The sequence below is a fragment of the Bufo gargarizans genome, chromosome 4 (assembly GCF_014858855.1).
Source record: "Bufo gargarizans isolate SCDJY-AF-19 chromosome 4, ASM1485885v1, whole genome shotgun sequence".
NCBI lineage: Eukaryota > Metazoa > Chordata > Amphibia > Anura > Bufonidae > Bufo > Bufo gargarizans.
The window spans coordinates 121,861,836-121,888,090 of NC_058083.1; the positions used below are offsets into that span (position 1 = coordinate 121,861,836).

General features: G+C 42.1%; 1 protein-coding gene across 1 annotated transcript in view; it reads right to left on the reverse strand.

Moving 5' to 3' along the window:
- Window positions 1-26,255, reverse strand: part of CLSTN2 (calsyntenin 2) — a 1,274,585-nt gene that overhangs the window by 242,226 nt on the left and 1,006,104 nt on the right. Inside the window, exon 8 of the mRNA XM_044290609.1 lies at window positions 20,541-20,662. Coding sequence (XP_044146544.1) covers window positions 20,541-20,662 — 122 coding nt within the window. The remainder of the gene's footprint in view (window positions 1-20,540; window positions 20,663-26,255) is intronic.

The following is a 26,255-nucleotide window of genomic DNA, read 5'->3' on the forward strand; positions in this document are numbered from 1 at the left end:
GACGTAAATGTTCCTTATGAGTTTTGAAATCGGGAGAAAAAATCAAAATGTCATCCAAATACACCAATACAAATTTTCCCATCAAATGATAAAAAATGCTGTTCACGAAATGCTGAAAAACGGCTGGGGCATTTATCAAACCAAAAGGCATAACCAAATTTTCAAAATGGCCCTCAGGGGTATTGAAGGCCGTCTTCCATTCGTCCCCTTCTCTGACCCTGACCAGGTTGTATGCCCCTCTTAGATCTAATTTGGAAAAGACTTTAGCCCCAACAACCTGGTTAAACAGGTCCGGGATCAGAGGAAGCGGATAAGGATCACGAATTGTGATATTGTTCAGCTCCCTGAAATTCAGACAAGGTCTTAAAGAACCATCTTTTTTCTTAACAAAGAAAAAACCAGCGGCAACAGGTGACTTTGAGGGTCGTATGTGTCCCTTTCTCAGACTCTCAGAGATATAAGCACGCATAGCGATCCTCTCAGGTTGGGAAATATTGTATAAACGAGATTTAGGCAGCTTGGCGTCTGGGATGAGATTAATAGGGCAATCGTACTCCCTGTGCGGGGGCAAATCCTGAACTCCACTCTCAGAGAAGACATCCGAAAATTCAGAGAGAAAAGATGGTACAGTCTTAGGCTACTTTCACACTAGCGTTCGGGTGTCCGCTCGTGAGCTCCGTTTGAAGGAGCTCACGAGCGGACCCGAACGCAGCCGTCCAGCCCTGATGCAGTCTGAATGGAGCGGATCCGCTCAGACTGCATCAGTCTGGCGGCGTTCAGCCTCCGCTCGCCTCCGCACGGACAGGCGGACAGCTGAACGCTGCTTGCAGCGTTCGGGTGTCCGCCTGCCCGTGCGGAGGCGTGCGGATCCGTGCGGATCCGTCCAGACTTACAATGTAAGTCAATGGGGACGGATCCGTTTGAAGATGCCACAATATGGCTCAATCTTCAGGCGGATCCGTCCCCCATTGACTTTACATTGAAAGTCTGGACGGATCCGTACGAGGCTATTTTCACACTTAGCTGTTATATGCTAAAAATAATGCAGACGGATCCGTTCTGAACGGAGCCTCCGTCTGCATTATTATGATCGGATCCGTTCAGAACGGATCCGATCGAACGCTAGTGTGAAAGTAGCCTTAGTAGCAACCTCAGAAACAGATGTCATGAGGCAATTCTCTCTGCAAAAGTCACTCCAACCATTTATTTGCCTCGCTTGCCAATCAATGGTGGGGTTATGCTTAGTGAGCCAGGGCAGCCCCAACACCAGAGGGGTAGGTAAACCGCTAAGGACGAAACATGACACATCCTCAACATGAGCATCACTCACAATTAAATGGATATTGTGAACTATGCCCTTTAATGATTTTTGAGAAAGTGGAGCGGAATCTATGGCAAAAACAGGAATATCCTTTCCCAAAGTGCGCACCTGGAAACCATGAGTTATCGCAAATTGATTATCAATGAGATTGACCGCTGCTCCACTATCCACAAAAATCTCACAAAAAATGTTCTTGCTCTCTAGCGCCACCCTAGCCGGCAAGACAAAACGGGAACTACAAGCAAATGGAAAACCTTCAATTTCCGCCTCAACCCTGCCAATAGTAACAGACTGAACATCTTTAAAAGATTTTTTCCTGTTTGTTTCTTTATTACTCCCAGAAAACTGCCTGAATCTCCTAGAGGGACAAATATTTGCCAAATGATTTATACCTCCACAACAAAAACAAACCCTCCCATGCGAGCTGAATCTTCTATTGTCAGAAGCAATCAACCCCAGCTGCATGGGCTCCTGCTCAGAAGGGGCTGACGACGACTGAGACCCCTGCGCACAGAATGGGACCGCTGCACTGTCCTGGGACTTAGTATGACAGGAAGGGGACATCTCTCCTCTCTCTCTAAGACGCCTGTCAATACGAATGGCCTGAGACATGGCAGAGTCCAAAGAAATAGGCCTCTCATGAAAGGCAAATGCATCTTTCAATCCCTCTGAAAGACCATGGCAAAATTGACTTCGGAGTGCAGCATCATTCCAACCAGTATCAACTGCCCATCTCCGAAATTCTGAGCAGTATATTTCTGCGGATTGTTTACCCTGGCATAAAAGACATAGTTTAGACTCAGCCAGAGCAATACGATCCGGATCATCATATATCTGACCCAGGGCTAAAAAGAATTCATCCACTGAACGGAGAGGCCGTGCCCCCTCCGGCAGCGAAAAGGCCCAGGACTGAGCGTTACCTCTGAGCAGCGATATAATGATCCCCACCCTCCGTTCCTTATCACCAGAGGAGTGGGGAAGAAGGCGAAAATGGAGTTTGCAAGCCTCTCTAAAACGCACAAAATTCTCACTACCCCCGGAGAACGTATCCGGGAGCGAGATCTTAGGCTCAGAACAAACTCCATGAACGCAAGCTGAACCGGTCACTTGAAGCTGAGAAAAAGTCTTACGGAGATCAGCTACCTACAATGAAAGACTCTGGAAGCGTTCAGCCAAAAGTGAAACCGGATCCATGCTTGAGACGGTTATGGTGGCTTATAATGTCACGGACGGTGTACAGGAAACAAGGCAAAGCAACATGTATAAATGACTCGCTGGATCCAAAAGCTAAGGAACCAAGGGAGACCCCTGCAGAAGACCTGGCACTTTCCCTGGCTGCTCAGCCTATGCAAAGATCCTAATGGTGGAGGTTTGCATATCCACGAACCTTGACTATAAAGCCCTGAGCACCCTACAATAGTGAGGGGACACGACCACCGGCTCCCTACACAAGATACGGAGGGAGTCAGGGTCACCTGGGATCCAGCAAACAGAAAATAACAGATAAAGGTACAACACTTAGCTTTGTAGCAGACAGGAGAACAAGGTCAGCATGCACACACACTCCAGGAAGAAGTATAAGCCGCCCAGAAAAGCATTCTGGGGAGGAATTTAAAGGGAAGCAATTAGTCCAACACATGACAGCTGAGAGAGGCTAACGAGAGGAGGAACTGAATACCACAACACAGAAACTCAAGGAGGAGGTTCTGAAAAGCCTCTGTCAGAGCTTCTCAGCTGTCTGGTTGTGACACCAGTACATATTGATAACCTATCCTCTATATAGATCAATATCTGATCGGTGGGGATCTGGCTTCCGATACCACCACCAATCAGCTGTATAAAGAGGAAGCGGTTCCACTTCAAGATTGCACTGTGTGTCGTTTTGCACTGTGTGTCTTGGCAGCGCAGAGTAAATACTTGAATAGAACAAGCACTATCTTGTGACTTCAAGCAAGGCAATGCGCAGTGTAATCTTGAAGAGGAAGCAGTGCTATTACGAGCGTTGGCTCCTCTTCAAACAGCTGATCTGCGGGGATGCACTGAGCTACTTCACAGTCTCTACCCTCTGCTGTGAATGATGGCTGTATGTTGTGCAGAGAGGAAGAGCTGTGAACCATTTCAATGCAGGGAGCACTTATCAGTGAATCCACACCCCCATGGGCAGAACCTGGCAGAATAAAACTTCATATTCACACTACTCTTAATTTTAAATAAAGCTCCACATAGGGTATATTTGTACTGCTTGTTCCAGCCTATTATTCAAGATATTATTTCAGCCACATTTCACTATTACTCTGACCTTTGCACATCCATAATGTACTGCAGCTCCTCCCAATTAAAAAGGAGAATTTTTCAGGCTTGTTCAGAACAATTCCCGGCTATATCAATAGGTACTTGAGCATCCCATAATCAAAAGAAATTCACTGCTAGTGTGGGGGTAAGGCTTAAAACACAATAATAATTCTTTATTGAAATAAAATTAAAAGTAGGTAGGAACAAAACACAAAAGAAAAAGTACAGATGTAAAAGGCAGGAGAGCTGCCACCACCAACATCAACTACATCACTCAACTGGGGAAGCAAGCGTAAAGACCGCCCACACACACATCAGTGTGAACCTGGTGAGGAGGTACAGGAGGTATGTTATCATCCACATCAGTCCTGACTCATGGATTGAGTAAGGATACCCGATCCACTCCCAGGGACTGGTGGTATGCGTCCCTAAGTACTGCCTCAGGGTAACCACACCAGCCTTCCCGCAGGATATCTCATAACTCGGCATAAAACGTCTAATGGGGATTAGACTGGAGCATCCAATAGCAAGCTCGATCATCTAGTATCCTGTTACACATATCCAGGTATTAGTTACCATCCATAACCAAAATATTGCTGCCCTTATAGGATGGCTTAATGACTATGGAGGTGTACTGTTCAAGTGACAGGAGAGCTTCCATTAGATCTGACCGCAGATTGTTCATACCTTCCAGGGTCGATAACTGGTCTGTGATCACCATTAGGAATGTATCCAACGGTAAGTTGTCATTTATCGGTGGATTGAGATGTGATTTGGGTCGCAAGTCAGTAAATGGACCTTCCCCTACTGGTATGCTACTTTCTTCCAGTAGGTCATATAGAATGTCCATATCTGGCGGGAAAGCCTTGAACAGCGTTTAATCAATCAGAATGAGTTCAACTTTATGGGCCTACGCTTTCCACAACAGGCTTGCTTCTATAGCTTGCCCAAGGTGCACAAGGGCCTAGACCCGCTAAAGGGTCGGCCCATTGTGTCAGGCACATGTTGTTTTACACATCCATCTAGTGTGTATGTGGACTTTATTTTAAGACCTTCGTCTTGGCATTGCCATCATACGTCCACAACTACGGACATCCTCAAAAAGTTGGATGGGCTACAGGTGGACGCGGGCGTAATGTTGTCAAATCTTGATGTCGAGGCCATATATAGCTTTAGACCTCAGCAACAGGGCTGTCATGCTGTTGGTCAATTCCTGCAGGAACTGGGATCCAGTTTCAGGCACATAGTGCATTTACAGTCCGACTCCTATGTTTTATTCTTGAGCACAACATCTTCATCTTCAACCACCGGGTGTACCATCAGATGAGGGGCAGGTCGATGGGGAACCCCTGTGCCCCATCCTACGACAACCTCTACTTAGGTTAGTGGGAGAGAGATGTTGTCTTTGAGGAAGCAATGGCAATGTGGGCATCACAGATCCTGCTCTGGGCTCGTTTCATTGATGATGCTCTCACAGAACGGGTCACAGAAGGACTTCTGCAATTTTATGGTGCCCTCAATGACAACACCATGGGGCTTTCTTTACCTCAAAAATAGACCCCAAGGCTCTGGATCCATCTGGACCCAGAGCCTTGTTCAAATTAACTCTATTTAACTTCTCTTGGACCATATCTACAGTTAGCCAGTTGAGTATATCACTGGATGTACTAACAGATATCAGCTTCTTTCTCTTCTTTCAGCTATACAGAGCTAAAAAAAAAATTTAGTACCTCTGCCTTTTCTTTATCTTCAGTAACTACCCCCCACTTTACCATTATTTAGTGGACCTACCTGCTCAGACCTAGGGTTTTTAGCATTTATATATTTAAAGAATCTTTTGGGATTTGTTTTGCTCTCTTTTGCTTCCTGCTGTTTGTTTTGTATTTTTGCTAATTTTATCTTGTTTTTACAGATTTTATTAAGGCCATTGTAATCTTCAAAATCTACAGCTGACCCCTCAGATTTGTATTTTTTTTAAATGCTCTCTTTTTGTCTTTTATTGACCTTTTTTACAGTAGATGTAAGCCGTGGGGGGTTTAATTTTAGCTTTTTGTACTTGTTACCTAAAAGGATACATTTTTTAGTGCAATTACTCAATGTGGATTTGAAGCTCTCCCATGTATCCTCAGAATTATTATTTGACAGTAGCTTCTCCCAGTCTATGCCCTGAAATGCTGCCCTCAACCCAGGAAAATTAGCCTTTTTGAAATTCGGAATCTTTGCTCTGCCTGACAGAGTTTGCTTTTTATAGCTTAGGGGGAATAAAATTAAATTTTGGTCACTATTACCTAGTGTTTCTCAAACAGTAACATTACCAACAAGCTCTGTATCATTAGAAATTACCAGATCCAACAGAGCATCGCCCCTAGTGGGAGCTTCTACAAACTGACCCATAAAATGATCCTGCAGCAAGTTGAGGAATTTTCTCCCCTTTGCAGTTGAGGCAGAATCATGACCCCAGTCAATGTCTGGGAAGTTAAAATCTCCCATTATGACCACTGTACCAGCCTGTGCCGCCCACTTTATTTGGTTATACAGTTGCATTTCTATCTCATCTGTGATGTTAGGGGGTCTATAGATTACACCAAGTTTTATTTATTCAGTGTTTATGTGCCTTTGAACTTTCACCCATAAGGTTTCCACACCATCACCATCCTCATGGACAATTGCCTCTTTCACACTAATTGAATTTAAAAAAAAGTTAACGAGTCACAAAACAAATTTTAAGAGTTTCTAATTTATTGCTAAAACAATGACATTTGTGAAGGTATACAGCATAAAAGCAAAGCTGTGGTAAAAAACAAGTCATTTCAATAAAGTTGTTTAAATTGTACTGTAATGATACATGTTCTAATTTAAAATCCATTGCAATCAGCTTCCTCCATTTGTAGCAACACAAGTCTTATCTTGGCGCTCCAATAACACCTAATTACTCTAATGTACTATCAGTAAAATATGGTGCAGGAAAGCTAGTAGATAATCCTCTTTCAATTAAGACCTCAAATACATGGGTATATTTACAAGGGCTTATCAACATTATATTTCTGCTAACAGCACTTCTATTTATAATCAGCTATCTGCTAATGAACCTATCTCAACCCTCCATGGGCGCGAAAAGTCAGATTGATGCCATTATTCTTTCATTTCAGTAAGAATGGAAAATAAACTCCCATTCAGTATTTAGTAATATAATTTTCAAAGCTAATGTAAATGTGAAGTTAATAATAAAGGGTATTATTTATGCCCTACAGCACAATTGAGTAAGTGGACCTCCTGTGAGTGTATAGAATAGGTGATATAATAACACAGCTGACCCTCCCTCCTCATCTGCCTTTCTAATCAAAATTTTAAATATGTATTCTTTCATGTGCATGCCTTTATTAGAAGGAGGAAAGAGGAAGGCCATAGAAGCCCATAGGGGCAAAGAAAGGGGACCTAGGTTAGCTCTACGGCTTGGCAACACTAGCAGACAAATTTGTGAGAAGTGGCTCTTCTCTCCTACAATAGCGAGGAAAATGAAGAGTAAAGGCATAACTATATGAAATGATTCTTCATAGGAATGGTTAAGTGAGAGAGTTAATGTTCAACAAATATGGAACCTCTTTTGCTTAAAAAATGCCCCATAGATGAGGCAATCAGTTTTACCATGTGAGTTACACTGAAATGTTGAGCTATTTAATGTAATAGCAAGGCAACACTGTTGAGAAACAAACAGGCAGCAAACCAAACAATTCTTTCCCCCCCCCCCCCCGGCACTGATGTAGCATATATCCTTCCACTAAACACTCATTTTCACCATATAATCAAATCACTCTGGTCTGTTTCCATCCTTTATGTAGCACTTCCTGTTGATGGATCCAATCAATTCCATGACGCACTTCTCCTTTCTCCACACCCCTAACACCCAGCCTAGGGTAATTGGTCTAGGGATTTAATCTGCAAGCATAGACGTCAGGAAGGAATTTGTATTCCCCCAAAATGATGAAAATTGGCTTCCTCGGGATAAACATGTGTCTTTTTTCGGCCTAACATTTTTTGTCATTACATACTATGTTACTATGACAGTGCTTATTTGGCCTATTTTATCAGGTATTTACAACCTAGCATCCTAAAATTAAGGAACACTGAAAAATATTATCTTTCACCAAATACCACATTTTTCGCCCCATAAGACGCACTTTGGGGGGAAAATAGCAGTACATCTTATGGGCCGAATGCTGCCATTTTTACTCTGCTAACACTGATACATCGCGGGACGCGATGCTGCACAGCACGGCCTGCGATGTATCAGCAAGGAGGGAGATGGGGCTGGAGTCCGGCAACTGTTATGGGGATCTGTGGATGGCACTGTTATGGGGGATCTGTGTATGGCACTGTTATGGGGGGATCTGTGCATGGCACATATATAGCATCTTATGCTATATATGTGTCATCCACAGATACCCCCATAACAGTATCCCTGTGTAAATAGTGACCCCAATACAGGGGGTGGGGGCTGGCAACTGGTGTTGAAATCACACCGGGGCCCGGTGCTATCACTGTACTCTATTACATCGGGCCCCACACACAGCAGTATTCATATGTAAAGTGTAGGCAATCCATATGTGAAGTATAGCAATCCTCTGCGGTAGCGCAATTTATGTAGTACTCACTAGCAGGCAGGCTGAACGGTCACTCACTTTGTCATGTGCATGCTCCCCCTGCTTCATTAATAAAGTGGGAGGAGCATGTGCGTGACAAAGTCAGTGACTGGCCAGCCTGCCTGCTAGTACGGGAGTTTCATAGTGAGTACTACATTGATTGCGCTACTGCAAAGGATTGCTATACTTTACATATGGATTGCCTACACTTTATGTGGGTCCCGATGTAATAGAGTACAGTGACTGCACCAGACCCCGCTGCGATTTCAACACCAGTTGCCGGCCTCCACTCCCAGTATTGGGGGTCACTATTTACACAGGGATACTGTTATGGGGGGGATCTGTGGATGACACATATATGGCATAAGATGCTATATATGTGTCATCCACAGATCCCCCCATAGCAGTGGTCATCCATAGATCCCCCCATAACAGTGTCATCCACAGATTTCCCCCCCCATAAAGGTGTCATCCACAGATGCCCCACAACAGTGTCATCCACAGATCCCCCATAACAGTGCCATCCACAGATCCCCCCATAGCAGTGGTCATCCACAGATCCCCCCATAACAGTGTCATCCACAGATTTCCCCCCATAAAGGTGTCATCCACAGATGCCCCACAACAGTGTCATCCACAGATCCCCCATAACAGTGCCATCCACAGATCCCCCATAACAGTGTGTCATCTACAGATCCCCCATAATATTGTCATCCACAGACCACCATTAGTTCAAAACCCACCATCAGTTCAAAAACTGCATGTGAATAGAGCATAGCATGAAGTAGGAAGAACAAAAACAGAAATCCAACCTGGTGCTGCTCTTCCTAAGTGGAAAAAAGGTAAATAAAAAAAGTATTATGTAAAGTACAATTGCTTCTATCGACCCTATGGAAAATGAGGTCTCATGTCTGGGCAATGTGAGCCAAAATAAGGCTTCAGCCACCAAGTAAAAGACATCCAGCACTAGGAGGCCATGTCATGGAACAATTAAACCATAGGGCTTTCGGCTATCAGAATGTTACACCATGTTTTATTACACCTTTGAGCTGGTATACCTTCTGTCCAAAAATACTGAACAATGAAAATTACTTTAGATTGTGAAAATACCTCTTTAATTTAGACTTTGTTATCAGAGATGAAAACTCTTTTGGGGCTTCCAAGGCCTAGAAACCCCTTCTAAAACATTCAAAATATCCTTTATTCCGACAACTGTTTTCAATATATTTAAGGAGCTGGAAGCAATGCAGAAAAAGAGCCCATCACAGTTATTCAATAGTTTTATGGTAAGGCATTTCCATAAATAGGAATGGTCCCCACATGGCCAACCTGTCAGTTAATGTACAGGCATTATCCAATTTCATGTAATGTCTTTTAAACACCATGGAATTATTATTATAAGTGTAATAAGATAAGATTTATTATGTAAGTATATTCACAGAATCCTATGTTAGATTGTGAAATCTTTTAACACTAAATTCAACTGCAGAAACTATTAAAATGTTGCTTCTATTATCTAATAATTCATCACGACCCTTAACAATGCCATAACTTATTTAGTGAAATGTGACAGCATTTTTGGGATGTCTCACCATGCTTTGAGATTAATTGGTCTGTTCGCTGAGAAGCACCAAAGATCACTGGATGTTGGAAAAGAATTAATGGGATATGATACATCATTTGCAGAATAACTAAATGCAATCTTGTCTGTCAGAGTAAATGAGGAGATATTAAAGAATACTTATTATGTAAAAGCTGCATATTCTCTGATGCTTTAAAACATTCATTAAGAATTATCTGTAAAATGTAAGACCTTTTTTTAAAATCTTAGTCATCCTTCCAAAAAATCACTAAAAAAGGACCATAGAACCAATATTCCAAGCAAAGGAACAGTGTTACAGATTTACTAATACTAAGACCTAAATTGTACCATCAAAGTAATTGATGCTGGATGATTTATAGAATGTCCAACCTAACCTTACATCACCTGTTTGTTGGCTAAGTTTACTCCAAACTTTTGGTGCGTTTTTGGCACACAATGTTACATTTTAAAACCTTGTCCCTGCTTTGCCAAGCTATGACCCCTTGCCAGGTGAGACATCAAAAGTGTCCATTATAAACAAATGTGGTGCAAGGAGTGAACATCAGCCTTTTGTGCAAATTTTGACAAAAAATACTAATTTTCAATAGTAAATCTGTCCTATAGTTGCACAGGAAAGTATCTATGGCGTGCCATTGTATGACACACTATATATACATTTATAAATATTGAAGAAGCCCACATGCAAAGACTGCATAGTCCCTTAGACTACACTATCAAGTAGACCACATTTGTTTATTGGCTTTTTTTTTACTTTTTAATAAAACGCCATAAAACATTTTCAAAATATGTTTTGGGGTAACATTTAGTCACATACCTTAGACTCTTACTAGGAGACTACTACAGCTAGCATTCAGAGCACATAGGAAGGATTTAGTGCAGAGAGAAGAGTACTTCCCAGTATAAAACTTCAAATTTACACTAATCCTGATAATAAAAGCTCCTCAGAAGGAGTTTGTCCTGCTCTGGTCATGCCAACAGTTTAGTCTGGTAAAAACTGCTGACAGACACCCTTTGACAACCATGTGCTACAGAAAAAAAATATTTTTATCTGCAAAAAAAAATTGGGTTAGCTGAGGAATTTAAATAATCAGAGTTGACATCTCTAAGAATGCATGGCTCAATGTCTGCACAGGGGTCGCACTTGCTTCATAGTTACATAGTTAATACAGTTGAAAAAAGTTATAAGTCCATCAAATGCAACCAAGGGATAGGTGGGGATGTGAATTTAAAAAAAAGGGATGTGAGACACAGATTTATGCTTATTTTCATTAGCATTAATTATATTTAATTTTAAGAATTAATTTAAGCTTTTTTTTTTTTAAATGTCCTACTATTTCTGCAGTGACCACGTTCTGGGGTGACTATTGCACAAACTTACAGTTCTTAAGGTTAAAAAGCCTTGACACCTCTGGAAACTGAACTTTTTTTTTTGCAGGTCGAGGAATTGTCACTTTGTCTTTTGAGGGGATTTAAAATGGAGTAGCTTTTCACCATATATATATATATATATATATATATATATTTTTTATGGGTCAGGACAGTGCAGCATGGTGCCCAGAGAAGATCAGGGAGAGGTGAGTGCCGGCAGTGCTAGCAGCACTTCACTCCCTCTGACTCCTGCATACTAGTGAGTGCTTCCAGAATGGAAGCAGTCTTTAGTATTCGCTTTACAAGACGCACTGCCATTTCTTCCCAACTTTTGTGTAGTGTTGATCGCAAATATTCTAATTGCAAAATTTTTAGCGTGAATATCGGCACTTCAAGAATACACGAAGATGTAGAATATAGTGCTATATATTCATAATCATGAATATTCTAGATTTCTTTTTCATCAGTAACCTCCCTTCTTGCTTGTGGGCCAATGAGAAGGCTGCAATGTCTTTGTCTGAGCTTAGCAACATCCCTAGCAACCAATAATAAATAGTTTTTTTGCAGTTCTGAGAGAGAGAGAGAGAGAGAGAGAGAGAGAGCAGAGACATTGCTGTGCTCTGTGCTTTCATCTGGATCCTATTCCTTATCCAATTACATTACATTAGTTAGTTAGCTCATATATATAATACAGATAGTTAGTGGGAGATAGTCAGTGTAGGTTAGATAGTGATATAGTGTAGCTGATAGGTTCCAGTGCAGGGTGTTAGGTAGTGTGATAGGAATTACAGTTTCTCTGCTGTCCATACATACATGCTACAGGCATAGTGCTGTGATGTCACAACAATACTTAGTGCACCAATCAGTAATATCTACGACCTGATAAAATGTGAAGTTGCATGTATTGCACAAAAAATATGTGCATCATTTGTGCCGATTTGCACAATCGTGAAAATAATGACTGCAATCCCGAATTCTAGATTTCGCAAATTAGCAAATTTATTGCGAATATTATGCGAAAAATTTGCGAGATATTGCGAAAACGAATATTGCCTATGCCGCTCATCACTACTTTTGAGGGGGAAAAGTGTGTATAATGAAATGGAAAATACAGTAATTACCTAATGTAGATTTAAAGCTCTAAAAATCCAGCAACAAAAACCCTTATAAATTTTTTGGATAGCTATTGTTTAATAAGAAAATAACAAACTAAGCTATACAGTTATCCTGGTAGGACCACAAAAGGCTTGGTATAACTAGCTAATGGGAGGGAAAGGTGTCCCTATACTGCTGCCCTCAACTAGGACCTAAGCCCAGGGACGTCCCCTAATGGTGGGGACTCCCTGTCCTCGAGCCTTACCTCAACTCCTGTCTGTCCCTGACAGAAGGTGATGTAAGGTGAGAAGATGAGATCTGGTGCCAGAGTGGCCTACCAAAAGATGACCATCAAAAATAGAAAAAACGGTGCCCACTGTATACGGCCCTCGTAGACAATAGGTCAGGAGGTACAGGGTACACTAGATATTAAAAAAGCACATACAAAAGAAAAAACACAAAAACACACTCCAATTGTTAGATAGTTATTAAAGAGTGAAGAGATAGAACGAAACCCCAACGCGTTTCACCCACATAGGGGGATCATCAGGGGGTGATGACAAATGAATATGTGATAATATTCAGAGGTGCCTGTACCTAAAGTTAAAACAGACACAGGCGTCAAACAGGCCCAAGATTGGGCACCAATATATAAAACGATATTGTATTAAATAATGAGATCAGACCCAGCCTTAAGATGAAGGCGAATTAGATAAAGAACGAATGGCAAAATACATACGGTCCGTAGAGTACTGAATAAATGGACACACAGGCTAGCATGGGCCCCTGTAGAGAAAAGGGGAACAGGATGTATATACATATATAGGTATACACATAAAGACGTGCTAGACAATACCTGTACACGGTCGGACAATTAGCAAAAGTTACCTTGATTGAGGTTTTTTTTTGCTACCTGGCAATTCAACGGTATTAGAGGTCCAATGCTATAAGATCGCACTGGGTAAAAGCCATTGACGACCTACAATGTGATGAAAGCCTGATTAAGCATCATATATATCAGGCTGCCATAATAAACATCATGCAGATAGTTCATACTCACAGCAAAGAGCCATCAGTTAGGGACAAGCAGGTTCCCCTGAGGTCTGATACAATGTGTGCTAAAGGTACCTTATTTAAATACCCAGCCCTGCAATTACAAGTGAGGACACACACCTGGTCCTTGTAGCCTCCCCTTCCTTATTAGCGGCGATCGGCATATGTGTGCGTTCCAGCGTGGAACGCATGCAGAATAAGACACTTCCGGGTGGCTGTGCGGCGGATATCCGGTCAGTGGAACGCACAAGCGCCGATGAATGGAACGCAAACGTCCCAGTCATCAGACGCACTTCCTGAGTATTGTAAGAATAGGGGGCGTGTGTAGTCACCGATAGGCGTGCCCCCCCGGGGAGATGATAATAACGGTGACGTGTGCAGATGTGAAGGATGCCGTCGCTATATGAATATAATGATTAAACAAGGCCTTTGTCTTGGAGCTGCTGGAGTTCACCCTTAGCCATAATTTCTTTTTATTTGATGCACGGTTCTACCACCAGCTCAGGGGGACGGCTATGGGCAGCCCCTGTGCCCCATCTTATGCCAATCTCTTCCTGGGCTGGTGGGAGAACACTCACGTGTTTCCCGACCACGTCGTCTGGTGGGCGGACAAGATTCAGTTTTCAACGCGATACATAGACGACGTGTTCGTGGTCTGGAGGGGTGGACTGGCAGACTTTAAACAATTTGTCTGTGATCTCAATACAAATGAGGTGGGCCTCAGATTTACGTATGAGCTTGACCCTGTGAGTATTACCTTCCTGGATGTGAGAGTAACCAAAATAGGGGACTCTCTTTCGAGTCACATCTATAGGAAAAGTACAGCCACAAACTCCCTGCTTCACTGGAGCAGTTACCATCCCACTCCTCTGAAAAAGGGTATACCCAGGGGTCAGTACCTCCGGGTCAAGAGGAATTGCTCCAACGACACATCATTTTTCAGTGAGGCAGGGAGTTTGCAACAGCGCCTACTGGCCAGGGGATACCCACATGGGGTATTACGGGATGCGTTTAAACACGCATCCACTAAAGCCCGAGACGAATTATTGGTCCCTAGACGGAGGATGGTTGATGGTCCGCAGCCAACACGGATCATTGCCGACTTTGATATTGCTAATAGGGAAGTAAGGCAGGTGCTCACAAAATATTGGCCAATACTACATATGGACTCTGACCTTTCTGATATTCTAACAAAACATCCTGCGGTCTCGTATAAACGTGGCAAAAGCTTAAAAGACCGTCTCGTGAGTAGCCACTACTCACCACCCGCGAAGAGTGGCACATGGTTAGACCGTAAACCCATGGGGGTCTTCAGATGCGGTAGATGCAAGGCTTGTAAATATGTGTCCACCGCTAAATCAATTACTTGCTCTGCCACGGGACAGTCCTACGAGGTCCGCGACTTTTCCAATTGTCTATCTAAAGGCTTAGTCTATGTATGCCAATGTCCCATGGACTATGTGGGTAAAACCATACGGGAATTTAGACGGAGAATACTTGAACACGTTAATGACGTGATCAAGAAGGAGGCTACCCCGGTGGCCACTCATGTCCACGAATGTCACGGGGGTGATCCCTCATCCCTCACTTTCACTGTCCTCGAACTGGTGTCTCCCTCCCCACGTGGCGGGGACTGGGACAGACGTATTTTACAGAAAGAATGTGTGTGGATTCATAGGTTTCGATCGCAATCCCCTGTTGGCCTCAATGAACATCTCACGTTTGCATGTTTCTTGTAATATATCCCATATTCTCCTCTACCCGTTTAGCCCTCTCTTTTTCCATTTATATCCGTGTCCCTAATTGTTTATCTTCATGTCTGCCTGACCTTCTGGCCCAGCTGCTGGATGTCCCTATTATCAGGGTTAGTCCCGTTCGCATATTTGGCATCAGTAAAAAGTAATGTTACCTTTTCTGGACCTGGGTACGTAAAGTACCCGAATTTAGTATATTTTTTGGACCTCTATCTGTCCTGACCAATTTTATGCCACCATGTTATCAGTTAAGGATGGCATCTATCAGAAACCTTTGTACTATGCTATATGGCTTTCCACTCCCCTGCCCCCCACCCTGCTTTCCATCCGATCCCCTGTCCTTGTTTAATCATTATGTTCATATAGCGACGGCATCCTTCACATCTGCACACGTCACCGTTATTATCATCTCCCCGGGGGGGAACGCCTATCGGTGACTACACACGCCCCCTATTCTTACAATACTCAGGAAGTGCGTCTGATGACTGGGACGTTTGCGTTCCATTCATCGGCGCTTGTGCGTTCCACTGACCGGATATCCGCCGCACAGCCACCCGGAAGTGTCTTATTCTGCATGCGTTCCACGCTGGAACGCACACATATGCCGATCGCCGCTAATAAGGAAGGGGAGGCTAGAAGGACCAGGTGTGTGTCCTCACTTGTAATTGCAGGGCTGGGTATTTAAATAAGGTACCTTTAGCACACATTGTATCAGACCTCAGGGGAACCTGCTTGTCCCTAACTGATGGCTCTTTGCTGTGAGTATGAACTATCTGCATGATGTTTATTATGGCAGCCTGATATATATGATGCTTAATCAGGCTTTCATCACATTGTAGGTCGTCAATGGCTTTTACCCAGTGCGATCTTATAGCATTGGACCTCTAATACCGTTGAATTGCCAGGTAGCAAAAAAAAACCTCAATCAAGGTAACTTTTGCTAATTGTCCGACCGTGTACAGGTATTGTCTAGCACGTCTTTATGTGTATACCTATATATGTATATACATCCTGTTCCCCTTTTCTCTACAGGGGCCCATGCTAGCCTGTGTGTCCATTTATTCAGTACTCTACGGACCGTATGTATTTTGCCATTCGTTCTTTATCTAATTCGCCTTCATCTTAAGGCTGGGTCTGATCTCATTATTTAATACAATATCGTTTTATATATTGGTGCCCAATCTTGGGCCTGTTTGACGCCTGTGTCTGTTTTAACTTTAGGTACAGGCACCTCTGAATATTATCACATATTCATTTGTCATCACCCCCTGATGATCCCCCTATGTGGGTGAAACGCGTTGGGGTTTCGTTCTATCTCTTCACTCTTTAATAACTATCTAACAATTGGAGTGTGTTTTTGTGTTTTTTCTTTTGTATGTGCTTTTTTAATATCTAGTGTACCCTGTACCTCCTGACCTATTGTCTACGAGGGCCGTATACAGTGGGCACCGTTTTTTCTATTTTTGATGGTCATCTTTTGGTAGGCCACTCTGGCACCAGATCTCATCTTCTCACCTTACATCACCTTCTGTCAGGGACAGACAGGAGTTGAGGTAAGGCTCGAGGACAGGGAGTCCCCACCATTAGGGGACGTCCCTGGGCTTAGGTCCTAGTTGAGGGCAGCAGTATAGGGACACCTTTCCCTCCCATTAGCTAGTTATACCAAGCCTTTTGTGGTCCTACCAGGATAACTGTATAGCTTAGTTTGTTATTTTCTTATTAAACAATAGCTATCCCAAAAATTTATAAGGGTTTTTGTTGCTGGATTTTTCTGATTAAATTACTACCCTTACCTATCTAATATTATAATCCTTGCTGGACTTGTAGATTTAAAGCTCTCCTATTTATCCTCGCTATTATTATGTGACAATAGCTGTTCCCAGTCTATGCCCTGAAGAGCTGCCCACAACACAGGGAAATTGGCCTTTTTAAAATTCAGTGTTTTTACTTTCCCAGCTAGAGTTTGCTTTTTATAGTTCATAGGGAATATAATTATATTGTGGTCACTATAACCTACAGTAACATTTCCAACAAGCTCTGCATCATTAGAAATGACCAGATCCAACAGAGCATCGCCCCTAGTGTGATCTTCTACAAACTGGCTCCTAAAGTGGTCCTGCAGCAAGTTGAGAATTTTTTTTTCCCCTTTGCAGTTAAAGTCTCCCATTATGACCGCTGTACCCATCTATGTAGCCCACTCTATTTGGTTATACAGCTTCATCAAATAAGAAGTGTGGTCTTGACACCAGGCACCGTGAACTATGTCAGTTCACCAAAGCCATCAGGGATGCATGCAGTAAAACAAATTGCAGATAGCGCAGCTCTTGGTTTTACTACCTGCACCTCTAATAAGTCTGGTGCACCTTACATCAGCTGTTTTTTGTAAGTATAGTAAAAGAAATGCCAGTCTTAAGAAATTATCCCTTATAAATCTTTTGTGTTGTTGCCTTTAAACAACCAGCATTTTAGAATCTGAAATCATCCATATATGCAGCTGGCTTCTTTTGACCTGACGTACTATGCTTTTAAATGCCAGGAGCTGTGATTTTTGTAGTCATTCAGCCAGCTAAGCCAGGACATCTGAAAAAGTAATAAACGCAAAGCTGTTCCCAGGTCTTATATGACAAATCAGATCAATCGTTTAGGAATATACAGTATGGTTAAGCCACATGTAAAAATATTTGACAAATTTTAATTTTGCAATAAATGTTTACAGCCCTTGAAAAAAAAAAAAAGATTATAGCAAGTATTGACTGCGGCAGTTATGTCTTCGCGCTAATCCTGCCCAGGGATCAACATTTTCCTGTCTCTCTGCCAAATCTTACATACGATTAGCATAGAGCAGGAAGGTGACCCTTTCATTCTACAAGACCTGTTATAGCTATACTTCCAAATACAAGTCTATAGCCATTTATTTTCACATTGCCCTAAATTTCAGCTGTACACAATGAGGAAAACCGTATTTGATTCTCCTGGATTCACCTGACATGTAGGTCAGCCCTGAAGCCATCGTCCTTCTAATCTGTAAGAAATTATTGCCATTGAGGTGGGCAGAGAACGGATCAGACGGGTAGAAGCTTTGCAAATAAACTATGTCAGAAAAGACTTTAAGGGATAGAAAGCTAATGGACTTAGACCTTATTGGATACAGTGGAATTGACTTGGAATAATTCTCTCTGGTAGGATTAACATGACTCATTTATCATTTATCTCGCCAGCTGCTTAGGTAAATGTGGTGCTTCAGAGTTCCCTGTATATAACCTTAACCACTTGAATGATAGAAGAGCCTGTAGCTATGTATCACACGCTGTTAAGGATTCCTGCAGGCACTGAATGGGTTAAAGGTGTAGTCACAAAGCATTAGGGACCCGTACTGCTCATCTGTAATGAATTCAGCTCATGCTGCTCTTGAGATATTTTTTCCCTAAGATACTTTCTCAAGACTAGAAACATCCGGAGCATGGACAGAGAAGACAGCAACCCCGGGTAGCAAGTTATAAACTGTCTCTTTTGGCCAAAAGCTAAGTAATTTGTAAAAAAAATAAATAAAAAAATCTTAAGAATTTAAAGTGGAAGTACATTGTTCCACATAATACACACCTCTGGTGCTGCAATGTATTAGGAGGCATTCACATGGCAGTATCCATTTTGCAAATCCGCAAAACATGAATACTGGCCGTGTGCATTCCGCATTATCTTCTTCCGCAGGTCCCGTGCTAGTTAACATGCTTATTCTTGTCCTGGACACGTTCTTTTTTTTTGGGGTCGCAGAATCGACAGATGGATGCGGAGAGCACACATGGGTTATGTGCATCTTTTGGTCCCCATTGAAACAAATGGTTCCACATCCAATCCGCATAAAATGTAGATCCGATGCAGACTGAAAATAAAGTTGTGTAAATGGACCTCTAAGAAAATTGGAGCCTCAAGTCAATGAACTACTTCTGCTACAAGGTGTGTGTCTACAGCTAGGGGTGTACACATATGTCATGTCTGCATCACGGGCCCGGATAGCACACGGTTGTGGGCATGAGCCCTTAGACTAGATGATATTATTCACATCGGTGGGATTATTTCAATTACTTTTACTACTGCAGATGTTTGTGTGTTACATGTACAAGCGCCGAATGTACTATCTTGGCATTTGGTGCCTGGTCACATTTATGGAGGATTGTTTTGTGTTGTCTGCCTTAGGGATATCATGCCATGATGCATTCACTTACTAATTAGCTATTTCAATAAGCCATAGTTTGAGGATGGTGTCAGACTAGCTTCAGAAGGGCTCAAGCACTTTTCATAGAGTAATTGTCCCTTTGATTTAAATAATATTTTAAGATGTTTTTTCAAAAATATTTTCCCTATAGGAGTCACACTTGCAGATCTGACATGTATTTTACTAGACGATCCGTGACAGAAATCCAAGGCCATTATACAGATATCTGATGTGGGTGCGCAGCAAATGTGCCATAGGTGTGGATCATATCTGAATGGTCATTAGCTCTATTGTCATTCGATGGGGCTAATCCTTGCCATTTCCCTGCAAAATAAGCAGCACGCTTCTTATTTATCACTACAACTTTTTTTCTGGTGCACAGCCATATATCCACTTAGAAATATTTCATAGCCTGTGAACAAAGGTAGCAAAAATCAATTTACATGCATGGGATACAGATTGTGATCTTACGCAGAAATCCAAAATCTGACACCATTCAATTGAGTTAACATTCCATTTTCTCACTTCTCCGTTGTTCAGTTCTTTCCAGCAGACTAATTTACATTATTTCCCTTACAAGGCAATGGACGGCATTTGACTGCATTTTCTATGTGTTGTCTTATTATGCCTAAATTACACTGTATAAAGCCTATCTAATTAAAATTAATGGGGTGTCTGTTGATTATAAACAGCGCCTGAGTTAATCCATCAACACAAAGCATGCCAGAAAAATCAAGGCGCAAAATGACAAATGAAAAGGTTAAACCACAAAATTTGACTTTTAAATATAATAAAGGAAATGCCCTGATGAGAAACAATCTCCATAGTAATATCAACGCAAAAGGTAGGTAGGGGGGGTATTCTACAGCACTGTCTGGAATGGTGTCATGGAAGTACTTGTGCTATGTTCAATGGAAAGAACAGTTATAACTAAGAGGCGCACCATAACAAATGATATATTGATCAGCGCACAACAAACAGAAAACACAGTCTCCAAGGTTTAAGCATGACTTCTAAAAGGACCACCTGTCGGCTCTCCTCTGAAAGACATGCCAATTGACCTCTCAGTTAGCAGAGGTTGTACAAAGCTGTAGGGGACATCGTCACATTCATTTGTACAGCTAAGCTGGAAAGCTGAGCAAAAAAAATGATCCTGAAATGCTGCAGACTGAAGAAAAAGAAAGAAAGGAAGGTCTACTACCTGATCTAATTTCCAATGAAACTCTGCAGGTCGGAAAGTGTCAGCTTGGTCAAAATCGCGGCGTAACAGGAAGACAAGGCGGCAGTTGTGAATATATAGTGCATAGTGATGGCGGTTCATTTCTGAAAAAAAATAAACAAAAGACTTAACAAACCAGTACTCTTGGATTTTAAAAATCATTTTGATGCTGTAGTTACATATCAGTTTAGGCTACTGTCACATCTGCGCATTTCATTTCCGCTATTGAGATCCGTCATGGGATCACAAAAGCAGGGGGGAAAACATTACCGTTTTGTCCCCAATCCTTGTCAATAGGGACAAAACTGAACTGAACGAAACAGAATGCGTAGGAATGCATTCCTTTCCATTTGGTTTTGGACAGAATAACGCTGCAATAACGATGCAAGCAGCGTTTTTCTGTCCACAATGTGGTGCGGAGCAAGTCGGATCCGCCATGACTCCCAATGTAAGTCAATAGGGGTGGATCTGTTTTCTCTGACACAATAGAAAACTGATCCGTCCCCCATTGTCTTTCAACGGTGTTCATGACGGATCCGTCATGGCTATTTTAAAGATAATACAACATGGATCAGTGATGGAAGCGTTTTTGCTGATCCATGATGGATCCAGCAAAAACGCTGGTGTGAACGTAGCCTTAGGCCCCTTGCAGACGAGCGTGTCCAGATTAGGTCCGGATGCGTTGCGAATGCTTTCAGTGAAAATTGTGCGATCGCGTTCAGTTGTTCCGTTTTTATCGCACAGGTGCAATGCATTTTGATGCGTTTTGCACTTGCGTTGAAAAAAACCCTGAATGTATACAAACAACATCTCTTAGCAACTATACGTGAAAAACTAATTTCACGCAGCTCCATTTACTTCTTTGGAGTTAGTGTTGCGTGAAAAATCGAAAAATAAAGAACATGCTGTGATTTTCATGCAACGCAAAAGTGATGCGTGAAAACCAGCGCACATGTACACAGCCCCATTGAAATGAATGGGTCCGGATTCCGTGAGGGCGCAATGCGTTTGCATCATGCATTGCACCTGCGCGGAATACTCGCTCGTCTGCAAGGGGCCTTACACAGTCATACTGATACAATTACTGCAGCAACTGATTTAATGCCTAACTCATATGCTCTATGTAATTGGAGTGCATTGGTAAACGTAATCAAAGAGTAGACCATATTAGAACAACGAGGAAGCCTACCTACATGGTTGCATTGATTTTTACTGCCTTTCATTTGCTCCCAAGGAAGCAAGAACATTGGGCAATGGATTCAAAGTACAATATTTTGGTCAGCATTTTGCATCAGTATTTGTAAGCCAAAAGAAGCAGTGGGCCCAAAACGTGCAAATATTGATATTATAATTAGGGATGAGCAAAGTTATGAACAATTCAATTCGGCTGCTTCGCAAATTTCACAAATAAATTTGATTTGTTACGAATTACATTGTCACAAGTCAGATTCCTTTGTAAATATCAGGCCCACTGATGGGGAACGGTAATCGCACTGCCCCGTCATTGAACCCCTCAGATGCCGCGTTCATCTCTGATGTTAAAATGGAGGCCTTTCGTTGGTTAATCAGGGTTAAAAAAAATTACACACTCACTTTATCCATTTGTTTAGGGAGAGAATGTTGCAGCCATCTTGACTGAAGATGGCGCAAAATCTTGCGCGGCAACTCCATTTCAGGAAAAATAGATTAGTTCCCATGAAACGCGACAAATCAAGTTTTCCTGAAATTCGGATCAAACTCAATTCGCTTGGATTCGATTCGCTCAACACTAATTATAATATTTAACTGTTTAGGATTTTGGTCTACAAATATGAATGGAAAATACTTGTCATGTGAAAGTAGCCTAACACAGGAGTGCAGGATCAGACTGCACACGTTTTGTTTGTAGTCTGTATCCTTATAGACACATAGGTCTGTATTACTGCTGCATACACAAACAGTGAGATGTTTTAATATCAATATTAGTAAAGTTTGGAACAGTATTGGAAAAAATGAAACGCATTGCTTGAAAAATATACAGTCGTGGCCAAAAGTTTTGAGAATGACACAAATATTAGTTTTCACAAAGTTTGCTGCTAAACTGCTTTTAGATCTTTTTTTCTGTTGTTTCTGTGATGTAGTGAAATATAATTAAACGCACTTCATACGTTTCAAAGGCTTTTATCGACAATTACATGACATTTATGCAAAGAGTCAGTATTTGCAGTGTTGGCCCTTCTTTTTCAGGACCTCTGCAATTCGACTGGGCATGCTCTCAATCAACTTCTGGGCCAATTCCTGACTGATAGCAACCCATTCTTTCAAAATCACTTCTTGGAGTTTTTCTGAATTAGTGGGTTTTTGTTTGTCCACCCGCCTCTTGAGGATTGACCGCAAGTTCTCAATGGGATTAAGATCTGGGGAGTTTCCAGGCCATGGACCCAAAATGTCAACGTTTTGGTCCCCGAGCCACTTAGTTATCACTTTTGCCTTATGGCACGGTGCTCCATCGTGCTGGAAAATGCATTGTTCTTCACCAAACTGTTGTTGGATTGTTGGAAGAAGTTGCTGTTGGAGGGTGTTTTGATACCATTCTTTATTCATGGCTGTGTTTTTGGGCAAAATTGAGAGTGAGCCCACTCCCTTGGATGAGAAGCAACCCCACACATGAATGGTCTCAGGATGCTTTACTGTTGGCATGACACAGGACTGATGGTAGCGCTCACCTTTTCTTCTCCGGACAAGCCTTTTTCATGATGCCCCAAACAATCGGAAAAAAACCTTAATCTGAGAATATGACTTTGCCCCAGTCCTCAGCAGTCCATTCACCATATTTTCTGCAGAAGATCAATCTGTCCCTGAAGTGGCTTCTTTGCTTCCCTTCTTGACACCAGGCCATCTTCCAAAAGTCTTCGCCTCACTGTGCGTGCAGATGCGCTCACACCTGCCTGCTGCCATACCTGAGCAAGCTCTGTACTGGTGGCACTCCGATCCCACAGCTGAATCCTCTTTAGGAGACGATCCTGGCACTTGCTGGACTTTCTTGGGCACCCTGAAGCCTTCTTAACAAGAATTGAACCTCTTTCCTTTAAGTTCTTGATGATCCTATAAATTGTTGATTGAGGTGCAATCTTAGTAGCCACAATATCCTTGGCTGTGAAGCCATTTTTATGCAATGCAATGATGGCTGCATGCGTTTCTTTGCAGGTCACCGTGGTTAACAATGGAAGAACAAGGATTTCAAGCATCACCCTCCTTTTACCAGGTCAAGTCTGCCATTTTAATCCAATCAGCCTGACATAATGATCTCCAGCCTTGTGCTCGTCAACATTCTCACCTGAGTTAACAAGACGATTACTGAAATGATCTCAGCAGGTCCTTTAATGACAGCAATGAAATGCAGTGGAAAGTTTTTTTGGGGATTAAGTTAATTTTCATGGCAAAGAAGGACTATGCAATTCATCTGATCACTCTTCATAACATTCTATCACTCTTCATAACAGTATATGCAAATTGCTATTATAAAAACTTAAGCAGCAACTTTTCCAATTTCCAATATTTATGTAATTCTTAAAACTTTTGGCCCAAACTGTATACATGTCACAACACAACACAACACAAGACTCAAAATTAAATTTATAATGAACAACTCTTCATAATACAAAGAGGCTTTCCAACATTCTGAAAAGTCTCTATGTTGTAAAAGTCCTTCTCATTTTCACAGACAGACATCACCTAAGAGAACATAAGAGATTAAGGGGCACATTTATTAAGCTGTCTTACATCTGGTGGCATTAGAGGCAGAGCTGGTCAAGAGCTCATTTACATCCCTTTCTTCCCAGAATTCCAGAGGAGCATGTATGGCCTATAAGTTTCCTCATACTGATTAGGCGCTCTCTCCCCAGGGAGAGATAGTACCCCCCAAATCCTGACTTAGACCTCTCACCCAGTTAGGCCAGTACTCACTCTGAGACAGCTGTCTGCAGATGAGGTGCTGGCTTATTTAATATCTGAGTCATGTCTCAAGGCCTATTTAAAGGGTTAAACATTGACTTATAGCAGGCATGCTCAACCTGCTGACCTCCAGCTGTTGTAACACTACAACTCCCACAATGCCCTTCTATAGGCTGATAACTGTAGGCTGTTTGGACATGCTGGGAGTTGTTGTTTTGCAACAGCTGGAGGGCCGCAGGTTGAGCATGCCTGACGATAGTTGCACAGGACAGGACAGCCAATTGATATGTTTCAGCACATGGACATACCCTCTACCCTATAAATAAACCTGATCTGGCCACCATTTTACATTCAGTCTTTTGACAGTGTAGGGAGAGGTTGCTGTGTAGAGCAAGGACAGACTGTTAGAAACACCAAACGCTAGCTATTAGGGCCACAAAACTCCTTTTAAGGATTGGCATAGGTGTGCCATCGATAGGTCTGACATACTGAGGGGTGTGATATACTTATAATTTCTAACATAGAAAGTATATTATAGTGCATTTGTATTGTGCAGCAGTTGTGTGCGGTTCTGTTTAGATACCGCAGCTATACAGAGGGACAAACGCTATTGGAGCAACCTATTGCAACTGGTTTGATATATCAGTTGCCCTAAAAAAAACTGATGGTGGAAGGGGTATGATATACTTATAATATAATTTCTATATAGTGCAATTCTGTGCGGTTCTGCTGAGATACCACAGCTATACAGAGTGACAAACGCTATTGGAACAACTAATTGCAACTGGTGTGATATAGCAGTTGTCCCCCCAAAAAAACAGATTGACTCAGGGGTGTTATATACCTATAGTATCATTTCTATATAGTGCATTGGTATTGTGCAGCAGTTGTGTGCGGTTCTGCTGAGATACCGCAGCTATACAGAGTGACAAACGCTATTGGAACAACTAATTGCAACTTGTATGATATACTATCCCCCCCCCCCCCCCCATAAAACTGATTGAGGCAGGGGTGTGATATACCTATAATATTATTTTGATATAGTACATTTGCATTGTGCAGCAGTTGTGTGCGGTTCTGCTGAGATACCGCAGCTACACAAAGGGACAAACACAATTGGAATAACTAATTGCAATTGGTGTGATATACCTGTTGCCCCCCTAAAATAAACTGATTAAGGGGTTTGATTAAGGGACAAACTGACTACTGTCAGAAGGAAGGAAAAATGAGACTCACACTGGATCCTGTCTGTGTATCAGCTGTGAGGCCTGTATGGTCTTATCCGAATTGGCTTATGATTTGGTAGCCAAAAGCAGGAGTGTGTACAAAACACAGAAGACATGCAAATATTCCATTCACGTGTCATCTCTGTTTTATATCCACTCCTGATTTTTATTTATTTGGGCTTTAGCAATACTGATGGATTATTGAGCAAATGCTGACCGAGTGATGCTCCACAGACAGGATCCAATTTTTGAGGGTTATTGTTCTGACGGATCAACGGAAGGGCAATTTAATCAGCGACGTCAACACAAACTTACTAATGACACCGTCTCCACTATGTCAGGGGAGATCTACTTGTATACGTGTTTAATAGAACAGGTTCTGTTGAAATCGATGTGGAATCAGCTGGGGACAGTATAAAAGAAGTATGCTTCTTCTTGGCGCTAACATCGACCTGTAAGGCTGATTTCATACTTCAGTTATTTAGTCAGTTTTGGCCCGGTGACTGCTCAATTAAGTGAAGTGTGCAGTGATTCTAAG